This window comes from Terrapene carolina, unplaced genomic scaffold (genome assembly GCF_002925995.2).
Source record: "Terrapene carolina triunguis isolate 2854851 unplaced genomic scaffold, T_m_triunguis-2.0 Scaffold97, whole genome shotgun sequence".
NCBI lineage: Eukaryota > Metazoa > Chordata > Testudines > Emydidae > Terrapene > Terrapene triunguis.
In genome coordinates this window covers 5,392,667-5,406,544 of record NW_020664448.1, presented here as the reverse complement: position 1 = coordinate 5,406,544, position 13,878 = coordinate 5,392,667, and the positions used below count along the sequence as shown (strand labels likewise).

At 50.1% G+C, this 13,878-nt stretch overlaps 1 protein-coding gene across 1 annotated transcript; it reads right to left on the bottom strand.

Annotated features, from left to right (window-relative positions):
* Positions 1 to 7,134: 7,134 nt before the first annotated feature.
* LOC112107067 (rano class II histocompatibility antigen, A beta chain-like) lies at positions 7,135 to 13,136 on the bottom strand. Its single transcript, XM_024200617.2, has 5 exons — positions 13,031 to 13,136; positions 12,539 to 12,805; positions 11,513 to 11,794; positions 10,462 to 10,572; positions 7,135 to 7,605 (listed from the first exon to the last, which is right to left on the bottom strand). Exons 1-5 carry the CDS (start codon positions 13,134 to 13,136, stop codon positions 7,523 to 7,525), a joined length of 849 nt encoding a protein of 282 aa, XP_024056385.1. The 3' UTR covers positions 7,135 to 7,522.
* Positions 13,137 to 13,878: the final 742 nt, after the last annotated feature.

Below are 13,878 nucleotides of genomic sequence, written 5' to 3'. Positions count from 1 at the left end.
CAGGGCAGCCTGCATCCCAAACCCCTCATGCCCGGCTCCACCCCAAAGCCCGCACCCCCAGCTGGAGCCCTCACTTTCTCGCACTCCAACCTTCTGCCCTAGCCCTGAGCCCCCTCCCACACCCCGAACCTCTCGGCCCCACCCCCACCACACATCACCTCCATATTGGTGCATATAACAAAATTAATTCTGCACATGGATGTAAAAAATTAGAGGGAACATTGCTTGGTACCGTGGGTTTTTTTATGGCAGTGTAGATGTACCCTATGAGTGTTCCTAGTGTTTTTGTGTTGTCATATAAGCACATTTTTTAATGACTGATTTGTTTGAGAGAACTAAAATAACATCTTCTAATGTTTGCTCTGTCATACAGGACCTCTGTGGTGAAAGGATAAATTAGAGTTTGGGGCAACTGGAAGGAGGCGCTGCCCCAGGGTTTGGAGATGGGTGGGAAGAGGCCTGTCTAAGGGGGAGAAGTGTTGGGGAGCCATTACCATTTTCCTTGGGCTTGAAAAGTTATTGTTAATTCTGGGACCGGGGAACTTCCACCACTTCTCTCCCCGGGGGGGAGTCTCAGAGATGGTGCATGTATTTCTTGGGGCCTCTGTTGCCGCATGTGGTGTGCAGGGAGCTCCTAAGCATCCCCTCTCCCTCCCTACTCTGGTGGGCTGGCCTCCTTCCATTCTCATTCTCTTCTCGTTATACTGGGCTAGGCCTTGCCTGTAGCAATCACATGTTATTTTGCTGTCTTGTTTTATAATGAAAATAAAATCACAGTACTTTTTTAAAATATTGAGCTTAAAAAAAAAAACTGAACCTTTATTTTAACCAGTAACCCAGTTTTGGTTTAGTTTACTGCCAGTTTGGGTTCAATAGGTAGGACAAAATTATGGGACAGGTTCGGTTCTGGTTCAAGTAAAAATACTGGTTTCAATTCGGTTCTGGTTCAACTCCCTTGTCTGAAGATCTTGTTCTCAACCACACACATTCCCCATTCACTCCTCCTGCCTGGGAGATGAGTTCTATAGATGGTGAACTTCCACACCGGATCATGGCTTCCCCGGGAAGGCCTCCTTCCAATGAAAACACCATGAAAATTGGCTGTAGGTAGTTGAGCTTCTCAGGAAATGTTTTCTTCAATTTGCCCCTCCTTAACAACACGTCGTCTAGGTACAACCAGGGCTGGATTAAGGCATAGGCATTATAGGTCTGTGCCTAGGGCCCCAGCACCCAGATTCATGTGATAAGGGCATAATCTCAGTTATCACTGGGAGAGGGGGGGGAAGTAAGTTTCTATCCCACATGGTCAGGAAGAAAAGCATGAAAATTCAGGGGCGTCTGCGTGAGTTTACAAAGAGCCTGAAACAATAGTTCCAAGGGGTTAAATTTACCCCATTGAGGTGCATGGGAGTTAACTCCCAATGATCTGTGGGAGGAGTGTGAAACTCCCACTGGCCTGCCAAGGCCCCCAGCAGAGGACTCTGTGAATGACAGGAACAGCAGGCCTGGCCCACTCACTCAAGTAGATGTTCCCTGGCAGCTGGGCTAAATGGTGGGGGTGTTTCCTTACTATCACTCTCTTCAGGAGTGACGGGGGCCTGCTGCCATTCCTGGATCTAATAAGGGGGTCTTATGCTGCCCCTGCAAATCTATGAGGGGAGGCAGGATCATGGAGTGGAGGCGGGGCCATAGGGGTAGAGCCAAGGACCCATATTGCCTTAATCCAGCCCTGGGTCCGACTGCTTTTGTTTCTCCATAATAAAGCGCCCTCCCATGTCCCTTCACTCTGAATGTTTTTTTATTTTAGATTAAGGAAAACAAGCGAGGAAGAATAATAAAATCTCCATGGGAGAGAGCCCAGTGTGAGTGTCTCCTTGTAACAAGCTGCAGGGACTCTGAGAACAAAATGGTTGCCGCCTCTGCAGGCAGAAATTTAAAGATGTTGTAAACACAGACTTCAGGGAAATATGCTGCAGCTGCATAATAAACATAGCACAGACTATCCAAAGTATAGGCTGTCCTGGAAACACTGGCAGCAAGCAGTATCATTTAGGGGAATCAGTTAAGAGTGACTGAATTAAGGGCACAACTGCTGAGAGGAAGTGTGATTCTGTGAGTAAGACACTGGACTAGGATTCAGATTTAGATTTGGTTCCTAGCTCAGCCACAGACTCCCCCATGTGAGCTTGGCCAAGTCAGTCTCTCAGTTCTAGATCCATAAAATGGGGGTGATTCCTGTCTTCTCTTCCCGCAACCCCTTTCCCAGTCCTGTCTCTTTAGAGTTAAATTCTTCAGAGGAGGCAGCATCTCTTACGGTGGGTTTGTACAGTGCCTAACACAATGGGGCCTGTAAAGGATCCAAACAAGGGGGAAACCCAAAAGAAACGAACAGAATAAGTCTGTCCCTTTAATAAGGTCTCCAAGAAGGAGCCTGAGACCAGGGCTGGCTCCAGGCACCAGCTGAGCAAGCTGGTGCTTGGAGCGGCAGATTGTTGGAGGCGGCATTCTGCCCAATCCTAGGGCGGCACGGCCGCTTTTTTGTTGTTGTTCTTCTTCTTGTTCCGCTCCGGCCACCCTGTAGGGGGCGGCGGCGCGGAGAACCAGAGCACCCTGCAGGGCAGTCCTGTTCCTTCCCTCCCCACCGACCGGAGCGGAGCCTTCGCGGCAGGTGGCAGCGCAGCGGGAGGGGCCGCGTGACAGCGCCCCTGCTGTAGCCCTGGCCGCCCCCTTCTCTCTCTCTCCCGCCCGCTCCCTCCCCAAGCCGGTCCCCCTGGACCCACGCTCCGGCCGCGCCGCAGGTTTTTTGTTTTCTTTTTCCGTTCTGGCCGCCCCGTTTTTTTTTTTTTTTTCTTGGGTTGCCAAAAAGCCACAGCCGGCCCTGCCTGAGACAGGGCCATCCCTACCCATACGCAAACTACGCAGCTGTCTAGGGCACCAGGAAATTTGGGGCAACAAATTGCCCCAAATTTCCTGGTGCCCTACGCAGCTGCGTGCTGCATCCAGCTCCAGCGGCCAGCCCAATCCCCCGGACGGCTGAGCCAGCCCCTCGTGGGCTGTGCATAGCAGGGCCCAGGAAAGCTGCCCCCGCCCCTGCTCTGCCCCACCTCTTTCCACCTCTGCTCTGCCCCAGCCCCGCCCCCACTCCACCCCTTCCCCCCAAACCCCCGTCCGCTGAGCTATGCGTCCTGGGGGACTGCAGCAGGGGTCGGGGTCGGGTCTGCCCTGCCTTCACTGGGTGGTGGGAAGTGGAGTGACCCGGCCCCAGCCCGCTACGCCGGCTCCCAGCCATGCCGCCGGTGAGTGCTGGGGAGCAGTTCCCCACCTTCCCCCAAGCCTGGGAGCCGGGGGAGTAGAGCGAAGCAGGCTGGGGCCGGGTCGCTCCACTTCCCGCTGCCCCGTGAGTGCGGGGGTGGGCCTGACCCCTGCTGCCTTCCTGCACTGGCTACTCCTGCCTCCCAAAGCACTTGGGCACAGCCCCCCCTCAGAGGCCCAGGGCTGCCCCCCCCCCCACAGGGGGGCTGCATAGGGCACCACAATCTCTAGGCCTGGCCTGAGAGAGAGGCTACCACCCACAGCAGCCTAGATGGCTTCTGGCCCCCAACTCCTGCAGCTCTTTATAGAGAACACCTGTCCCCTTCTCAGCTGCATTCACTAGTGAAGTGTGCTGGCTGGCCCCATGTCTCTGGCTCTTAAAAGCCCCCTGTTACAAGCCCCCTGTTTGTAATAAGAAATAAACTGAGGGGTCCAACTAGCCCTAGATTTTGGCAGTGCTCGGACCGGAGGAGAAAGTGATTTGACTCCCCCCTCTCCCACCGCCCCCCCACACACACCAAAAAAGTGATGGCAACCACCCAGCAGATCATCTTTTTGTTCTGTGTTTGTACAGCACCTAACACAATGGGGTCCTAGTCCGTGACTGGGGCTTGCAGGCACTGCTGCAATACAAAGAATGAATTCAACTTTCCTGTCCTTCCAGTTTAGCAATAGTGGGAAGAAAGATTTTGGCCCCTCCTTTCAAGCACTAGATTTTATTCCTCATTGTACAGCTCAGTCCCTGGTGGTTCATTTTGCCCATTTATTTATATGGTCTATGTACTTAGATGATGCTTAGCACAGTGATATTTAATGTACAGATTTTATTTTTATGGCACCCCCAAAAAACTGTCCAGAATTAAAGCAGCAGATAAGAGAAATTCAGAGAGCAAGAAACTCCCTTGCATGCCTTTTAAACAATACTTCCCTTGCCAGGCAGCAAGAGTAATTTTATCACACTTCTCAAAAGGAAAACTAAGCAAAGTCCCCAAGCCTCGCAGCAGCGGGGCACTCAAGATAAGACAAGGAAAATATTTCACTCGTAAGGAAACTATGCTCATCTTGTCACGGCTCTCTTCTCTGGAATCCAAAGCAATAATTACAGCAATTTGTAGATAATTATTTGTTAATTAGAAACAGGCTTGCTGGATATAGTTACCAATTTTCTCCACTGGCTGTGTGGGGCTGTACAAAGAGACCCTGGGGGATTGAAGATTTCATCTACTTGTTCATTTTGAAAGACGTCTGGTGGGTCATCTGCTCCCTCTGCGACTGCGTGCATCATGGTAGGATGGATTAATTATCCCTAGGTATCCCAGGTTGATGAATGCCCAGTTGTCCCTTTAATATTTCCAGTTAAGGTGATCTCACCATCTCCCACAGCAGCTTGTTTCACTGGGTAATCTAATGAACTGTGCAAAATACCAGTTCGTTTCTGCCCATCAGCACTTAAAGACTACTTATTACGGTGGCAGATCTAAGGGCCCAGTCTTGCAACAAGTAGTCCCATTAACTTGACTTCAATGGATCTACTCATGCTAAGTAGCCTGCCCACCAGGAAAGTTTTGCAGGATTAGTCCCTAAGTGCCATACAACAATTTAGGCCCTACATGTGATCAGGGGTCCTACCATGACTATGTCACCTATCCATTCCACTCTACACTAGTTTTAACCTTGTATCAGAGGGATAGCCATGTTAGTCTGTATCCACAAAAACAACAAGGAGTCCAGTGGCACCTTAAAGACTAACAGAATTATTAGGGCATATACTTTTTTGGGTAAAAAACCCACTTCTTCAGACGCATGGAGTGAAAATTACAGATACAGGCATAGATATACTGGCACATGAAGAGAAGGGAGTTACCTTACAAGTGGAGAACCAGTGGTGACAAGGCCACAGTTCAGTCAGGGTGGATATGGTCCACTCCCAATAATTGATGAGGAGGTGTCAATACCAAGAGAAGGAAAATTGCTTTTGTATTGAGCCAGCCACTCCCAGTCCCATTCAAGCCCAAATTGATGGTGTTAAGTTTGCAAATGAATTGTGGTTCAGCAGTTTCTCTTTGAAGTCTGTTTTTGAAGGTTTTTGTTGTTGTTCAAGTATGGCTACTTTCAAATCTGTTATTGAATGGCCAGGGAGATTGAAGTGTTCTCCTACTGGCTTTTGTATGTTACCATTCCTGATGTCTGATTTGTGTCCATTTATCCTTTTACGTAGAGACAGTCCGGTTTGGCCATTGTACATGGCAGAGGGGCATTGCTGGCACATGATGGCATATATCACATTAGTGGATGCGCAGCTGAATGAGCCTCTGATGGTGTGGCTGATGTGATGGGGTCCTATGATGGTGTCGCTAGAGTGGATATGGGGACAGAGAAGGCAACGGGTTTTGTTACAGGGATTGGTTCCTGGGTTAGTGTTTCTGTGTGGTGTGGTGTATAGTTGCTGGTGAGTATTTGCTTCAGGTTGGGGGTCTGTCTGTAAGCGAGGACTGGCCTGCCTCCCAAGGTCTGTGAGAGGGGGATTGTTTTCCAGGATAGGTTGTAGATCGTTGATGATGTGCTGGAGAGGTTTTAGCTGGGGGCTGTCTGTGATAGCCAGTGATGTTCTGTTATTTTCCTTTTGGGGCCTGTCCTGTAGTAGGTGACTTCTGGGTACCCATCTCGCTCTGTCAATCGCCCTTCTCTTCATGTGCCAATATATATTTATGCCTGTTTCTGTAATTTTCACTCCATGCATCTGAAAAAGTGGGTTTTTTACCCACGAAAGCTTATGCCCTAATAAATCTGTTTGTTTTTAAGGTGCCACCGGACTCCTCGTAGGTTTAACCTTGGGGATGCTACTTTTCAAAGCGTCATTGGGTTTTATCTTGTGTTGGTTCATTTCTAGGACACCGCCAAGTCACTGAGGTCTGAAATCCAGGTTTTGGTTTATCACTGTGAGTTTGGCACCGGTGTCTCTCCTGTTTTTTCCCAATGGCATAAAACAGTTTATTCTCCTGAGGACTGAAATGCTTAGGTCCAACTAAAGTCTTTGAGCTCAATATAGGGGGCTATATATAAAATTTATACAGGAGATCATATTGGAAGAGCTAATGGTCCTTTTTGGCATTAAATTCTATGAAATCTATGATGGGTGTCAGGATAAAACCCTAAGATAAGTACAACAGCAGCAGATTAGTGCATGAGAACCACACAGTGAACCTATCAGAGGGGTAGCCATGTTAGTCTGAATCTGTAAAAAGCAACAGAGGGTCCTGTGGCACCTTTAAGACTAACAGAAGTATTGAGAGCATAAGCTTTCATGGGTAAGAACCTCACTTCTTCAGATGCAAGTAATGGAAACAGTGAACCTAGTTAGAGACAGGAACTGAGTCTGAGCAGCCTAGCTTCAGTGTCTAAGCTGACTGAGGCCGTTGCCAGGAGTAAAAGCAGCAGCAAGAACAAACCAGCAATGACAGTGAAAGGCAAATTAGAGTGTAAACATTCTCTCCATGTTTATAATCTCATGGGTTGTTAGTTATCTGGGGAAGGCTTTATCTCTTTAATTTGCTGTTCTACATAGGTTTTCATGTTCTGCTCATCAGCTGAGTACAGTACAATCTCCATTAGCCAAAGGGTGGAGTGTCATGATATACAGAATCACAGATCTGTTTCAGAAAGTTACCAAACACATGAAATTAAAGATTAACACCAGGTTAATTAGTACTTTTAATTAACTCACAGTTGTCAAATCCTTTCAGACCCTTAGATAAAATTTCTCTAAGTGCAAAGCATTAGTTAGAAACATTATTATTTATTCCCCTCTTTTCTATCTGGGTACATGCTGCACTCTGAGTTGCGGGACATCCATCCTCAGCTCCATATGAAAGCTGGATCCTTCCCTCCTCTTCCACTGGAGATTCCCCAAGTCAACAGCTTGCATGAAATCAGCCCCTGAAGGACAATCTCAGATCTACAAGCACTTTGGTTCTTTAATTGCAGAGCAGTTAAATCTGGGGCGGGGTGGCAGGAAAAGTTGGCAGGAGGGAAACCTGCTACGATTGAGGGAAAGTGGTGATTCCCTCCATCAGAGGCAGCACAGTAGTGACCTGAGCAAGAGCCCACAAAAAACAGCTAGCGAGGGGAAAGGAAAGAGTAATGGCTCATGCATGAATACAGAGGGTTAAGGGAAGATTTAGAGATGGCCCTTCACAGAACTTGGAAGGATTTAGGCACAGAGCAGTAAGTTTGTAGAGCTGCCCCTGTCACTCCCAGCAGCCTGAGATTCTGCAGTGTCCAAGCACGGGTACCCTGTGGGGAAAGAGAGAAATAACCACTGGGGGACAAGTGGGAATTTTCTCTTGCAGGCTCCAGGGCATTCCCCAGTGACTTTACCTGGCAGCTTCAGGGATAGGAAATACTCTAGCAGGAATCAGGACATTCTGCTGCTGGGGGAGGCTCCCACTTCACCCTGAATGGAGGGAGCAAAATCCTCCTGATTCTCACGCCACCTCCAGCCTCGCAATATTGTTTGGCCTGTTCTACACTGCATGGTTAGGTCGATGTAAGCGGCCTTGTGTCGACCTAGCTGTGGAAGAATCTTCACTTAAATTTGGCTCCCGCTGACATAAGGGCCACTCTACACCGATTTAGTAACACCCAGCTCCCCAAGCGGCATAGTCGCGGTCCATGTCAGTGTAGACAATGTGCTGCTTACATTGACTGTTACTGGCCTCCAGGAGCTGTCCCACAATCCCCCCCACTGACAATACAATCGATACAAGCGCTCCTGGTGAGGACGTGCACCACCAGCACAAGGATCCAACTGTGCACACGCACAAGCGATTTCATAACTGTGGTGGCTGTATGCCAACATAAGTTAGGTCAACATAATTTTGTAGTGTAGACATGGCATTATAGTCTGAGTGTATAAAGGATCTGGAGATAAGAGGAGACAATAGAGGGGCCCAAATAAGGGCAGCTGAAGTGATACCAATTCAACCAACATCCTCTCTGCTCCTCTTTCCATCCCTAAAGCACATTCATCCAGAAGTAGGGTGACCAGATAGCAAGTGCGAAAAATCGGGACGGGGGTGGGGGGTAATGGTCAAATATAAGGCCTATATAAGACAAAGCCCCGAATATCGGGATTGTCCCTATAAAATCAGGACATCTGGTCACCCTATCCAGAGGGCTCTGACGGGGAAGAGAGGATTTAACGGGTTGCAGAGTGAAGACTGATGTTACCTTGAGTTTGGGTAATTTGAAGACTTGAAAAACCAAAAGAAATGTGCTCAGAGCCTTAGGCAGGCTGGAGAGCTGCTTCCAGCAGGGTCAAGTCTCCAGTCCCTGCTCCTCTATTCCTCTTAATTTAAGGAGAAACTGGTGTTTGGGAACTATTTTTCTAAGGCAGTGGTTCTCAACCTTCTCCATACTGGGACTCAACCCACAGGTCCTGGTCCCATCTAGCAAGGACACCCTCCCAGTAAACAATTTGGGACAGGCAGGGAGGTCATAACTAGAGCTGGCTGAAATTCAGGGATTTGAATATTTGCAAAGTAAATTTCATTCTGATCTGGAAGGAAAGCAAATTTACTGAAATTTACTGGAATTGGAGATCCCTGAAAATTTCATTACAAAACAGCAAAATATGGTATTTCTGAGACAAAAATGTGAAATAACAGCCATGAAACTGACAAGAATGCCAATTTCATTGCTGGTAGCCTCCCTGCCCTGGAGCTGGGAGCCCAACAGTGGCAAGAATCCTGTCTGCAGATGGGGCTCCCCGGGTGGCTGCTGCTGTTGCTGCGGTGCGGAGAGCCAGTCATCCCCCAGAATCCTGGCTCCAGCTGGGCACTTGCAGGCTGGCTGCTGTGTTGCAGGGAACCTGCCAGTCTCCAGCTGGGTGTCTGGGGGCTCCCTGTCAGGGCTGTGGACCCTAGAACCTCTGTAAGTTTCCAATTTAAACCTGCCCGTGTTTCGAGAAAAAATTCACAGACTCTATAATAGGTATGACAAAACATTTTGGTCCAGCGAATCAGCATCTGTCAATGAAACTGTTTCATCCAAAAACAACCAACCAGCTCTAGTCATAACACCCCGACACTTGGTGGTCACAACCGCTGGCCGAGGACCCCCGTTCTTAAGAGAAAAAGACCAAGAATGAAGAACCTGCTAAGTTTGCTTGTTTAAGAAAAGAGAGAGTCATTGGACAGGCTTAGGCTGGAGAAAGCTTGCGAGTGCTTGTGTGACAGAGACTCTACCACCAGGATTTTAAACCGGTCGTTCTAGTTCATTTTAAGTGAAAGAACTTAAATTTATGTTAGTGTACTGAGATGAGAGAGAAGTTGGCAAGAGGAACAACCAACCAAAACTTTGGGGTCAAGAGTTCATAGGTTTCTTGGCTGGGTTTGGTTTCTTTTGATTTTAAAGGAGGTTACTTAATTCTTTTGTACATAAATATGAATTTATCCATATCCAGAGTCTACAAACAGTCTGCAACAAACTGATGTTGCAAGAGTCTGTGGAGCAGAAGTGGAGAATTTGCCATAAGTAACCACCAACATAGTCCAGAATTCAGATGGTCCGTTTCAGAGCTATACCAGGTCAGAGGCTGATCTTTCAAGGCCCAAGGATGGCCCAAATGGTTCCTGGAAAGGTCTCTAGTCACTGAAGGCCCAATCCAATGTCTGTAGAAGTCATTTAAAACTGACATTGACTTTAATAGGTGTTGGCATAGGCCAAGGGCCGGCTCTAGCTTTTCTGCCACCCCAAGCGGGGGGGGCGGGGGAAAAGGGGGCGGTCGGCGGCAGCTCAATCACGCCGCTTCATTCTTCGGCAGCAGGTCCTTCACTCCCTCTCTTCCTCTTCGGCAGCAGCTCAAAGAGGGAGAGAGGGACTGAGGGACCCGCCGCCGAATTACCACCGAAGACCCGGAGGTGCTGCCCCGATACCGGACGGAGTGCCGCCCCTTTGTATTGGCCGCCCCAAGCACCTGCTTCCTTCGCTGGTGCCTGGAGCTGGCCCTGCCTAGGCCCTAAAAATCCAAAATGTCCTTGAAATTCAAGTTAACTGTCTTGTTAAATCTAAATTATAGTGAAATCCTAAAGACTATCAGGCCATCTTACCGGGGACACATTTCACCTCCTTCATTCACCTGCAACTCACCTTTCTTATTCTTCTGGTAGACGAGGAGTCCCAGCACCATGAAGCTCAACCCCAGTACGAAGCCCCCAATTCCAATGAACATCTTGCTTTTGCCAGAGTCAGGCTGTGCCACTGTCGAAAGAGGAGCACAGAGGATTAGGGCTCAGCCTGGACTCTGATTTCCCTTACAGTATCTTTGTTGTCTTACTGAAGGGTATGTGGGGCACTGTGCCCCATTCTGGATGGCTGTTACACTACAGCACCTGTTGCCTCCATTTCCCCCACCTTCCTTTGGCCTTCTCCAGCTGTAGGAGTGACATGGCCCTCCAGCCAGACCATTATACAGAGTCCAGTCCCTTCCGGGGCCTCAGTGTCTTTTACCAAAGTCTAACAAACATGGAAATAACCAAACTTTTATCCTAGCTGGGCTCAGCACGCCACCTCTCCCTCCCAGGCATGCCATGCTACAGTCTTTTCCCCATGCCACACCCCAGGTTCCTATGCCTCCAACAACCCCCGTCTCCAGGGGCTGGCACACTCCTCCCCTCACTCAGGGGCAGTGGCGCTGGAACAATTTTTATAGTGGGGGTGCTGAAAACCATTGAACCAAACTGTAACCCCTGTACATGATGGAAACCACTTCAAGTCAGGGGTACTGCTGCTCCCACAGCGCCCCTGGGTCCAGCACCCCTGCTCAGGGGTTCAGGCAGGCTGCAGCCCAGCAGTGTCCCTGCTTCCAGTTCACCTGCTCTGCTCAGCCTTCTTTCAGGCTGCTCCCCAGAGTGAGCCCAGCCCAGCCTCTCTCAACTGGACTCACCCAGCTCTTTATGGAGGGGGAGGAAGAGGGGAAGGAGAACCCAGCTGGGCTTTATCTCCAATTAGGCCTGGCCTACCTGAACAGGTACAAGCAGGTGGGTTAATTGGCCTCTCGGGCCCATATTAACCCTCTCACAGCACATATGGGGCACGCATCCCATCCCAGTCTGCTTCATGGCCAGCCTCTGGTCGTCTCCATAGAGCTAGGAGTGACCCCAAGGCATCCTCCGGGGTTGCCCCAATGTCAGTCTCTTACCCCATTGCATGGTGATGGGCGTTTGCAGGCTGATGTGCTCCACTTGGCATGTGTAGACATCTCCCCACCTGGGTTTTGTTTCCAGCGTCACCTGGATCTGGAAGGTCCAGTCTCCATTATGTAGCAGCTCCCTGGATACAACTCCGGCTGTCTCCTCCTGCCCATTTTTGAACCACTTGGTCGCTATCTCGGAAGGATAAAACCCTGTTGCAGAGCAAACCAGCAAGCTGGGGCGGTGGGAAGACTCTGCTTTCAGGGTGGAAATTTTCACTCTGGGCTTAACTGTGTGTGTGAGAGAGAGACACCTTGGCAAAGGGGCCCAGACACAGAACACACACCTTCTCCTGCTCTGTCCTATCAGAAATTGCTCCTTGCTGGGACATGGGTGGGAATGGGACCAAAGGGGGGCAGCTCAAGTCTACACCATCTGGATTTCTCCTTGAAACCCACCTGTCTGCATCTCCTTCAGCAGCCCTGATCCTGCAATGCACAGCCATGACTGTACTCTGCATGACACCCCTTCCAGCCACACTAGTCCCACCCTCATCACCATCTCCCAGGTGAGGGATCCCCATGGTACCTCAGTGCCTCCTGCAGAGAGCTTTGGTAGGGGACGGGTGGGAGGGTTTCACCCGCTGCCCTTAGTCCCAGTCCCATGGGGTGCCCACTGCCAGAGGGGGCTGGCAGGATGGGGAGGACCATGTGTGGAGCTCTAGGATCCTGGCTTGTCTGTGGGGCTCATCCAAATTATTTCCTTCAGTATCAGGTTTCGGGAGAATTTCCCTCAAAACTGGGATTTGGGGCCTGATTCAAGCTGAGAGCAACCCTTTGTTATTAAAGATTCTGTCTTCTCCAGTCCCGTCCTCCGACTCCCCCTCTGCCTCCGCAAGTTCAAACCCAGCCCCACTGACGCTCAATTGCTGCCTGGTAGGGAGTGTGCAGAGAGAGGCAAATATAACACCACCAGATGGGGGGGCTGACCCAAAGTTCCCAGTTCCAATTTGGTCTCCTCCCCATTCAGCTCACCTCGCCTACCCACAGTGATGTTCTTAAATCTCCTATGGTTATAACTGCAGAACTTCTCCACTGAAGCCCACAAGTAGCTCAGCCACTCCAGCCTGTTCCAATACTCCGCGATCGGCCGACCCAGTTCCGTGCGGGCCACCGAGAAGCCCAAGTCACTGTCATAGTAACAGATCTCCTGCTGGCCCCAGATCAGTCTTTTCAGATACCTCACCCGCTGCATGCCGTTGGTGTAGTGACACTCAGACTTCTCCTGCAGCAGGAAATGCTCTGAGAGGAGAGAGGAGCAGGTCAGGAACCCACCTCCACCCACGTCTGCTGCAGCCTTTCCCCATCCTTGCACCACCACCCCCCCCACCTCCATCTGCTAGTCCCTTGTGTTGATCCTGTAAGAGAATCTCTGAGCCCTGAGCTGGGCAGGGGGAAAGCTTTTGTGTTCCCCATCCTGAGAGCCCAAAAGGGCTTTTTCCCCCCAGCACTGGGGTCTCTGCTTACCTGGAGGGTCTGTGCAATGAGCTCTGTGAGTTCTCAGTGCTATCGCCACTATTAGAGCCCCAGCCCAGCAGTTCCTGGCGACCCCAGGGATCCCCCCGGGGGCCATTGCTGCTCAAGAGGGTGGAAGTTGATGGGGAGAACAAAGCTAACAATAATGTCTCACTCCAGCTCTCGAAAGTGGAAGTTCTCTGCAAAGTCCTGACCACAAAAACTCAGAAAGTTGCCTAATACCCAGGGGATTGGGTGGCCCTCAGCCAATGCCGCAGCCAGCCTCAGGACTGGGCCATATCATCGGTCACTAGGCAGCAATGAGGTCAGCTTCTCCTTTGCAGTAGAATCAACTTTCTAGCGCAAGACAGACCCAGAGTCCCAGTAGCAGCCAGTGTCCCAGAGCGCAGTCACAGCAGAACGGGCAGCAAAGCACCTGGGATACTGTGACTGTTGCTCCGGCCCTCTCTCTCCTGGGGCTGATGTCTCCAGGCCCTCTCCATCCACGGAGCCCATGACAGAAGATGTGATCTTGGAGCACACTGGGCTGCAGGAGGATCAGGGGTGAAAGTCCTATTTGCTGGGACTGCGGGCTTGGAGCATGCCAGGCATCAGCCCTACACCAGCAAGGACCCCACAGGCGAAGGGGGCTGAGAGGCAGCTGGGGGCAGCATAGCTTCAAAGCTCATAATCAGACAGGGAGGGTCCATTTGTCTGACCCCCTCTGAGGGTGGGTGTCAGGGCAGGGAAGGATCTGATGAGAAACAGTCAAATGAAAAAGAGTCCCATTCAATTACATCACATAATGGCAGACAGCTAAAAAGTGATACTATTTTAAGTACTTATATACAAATGCTAGA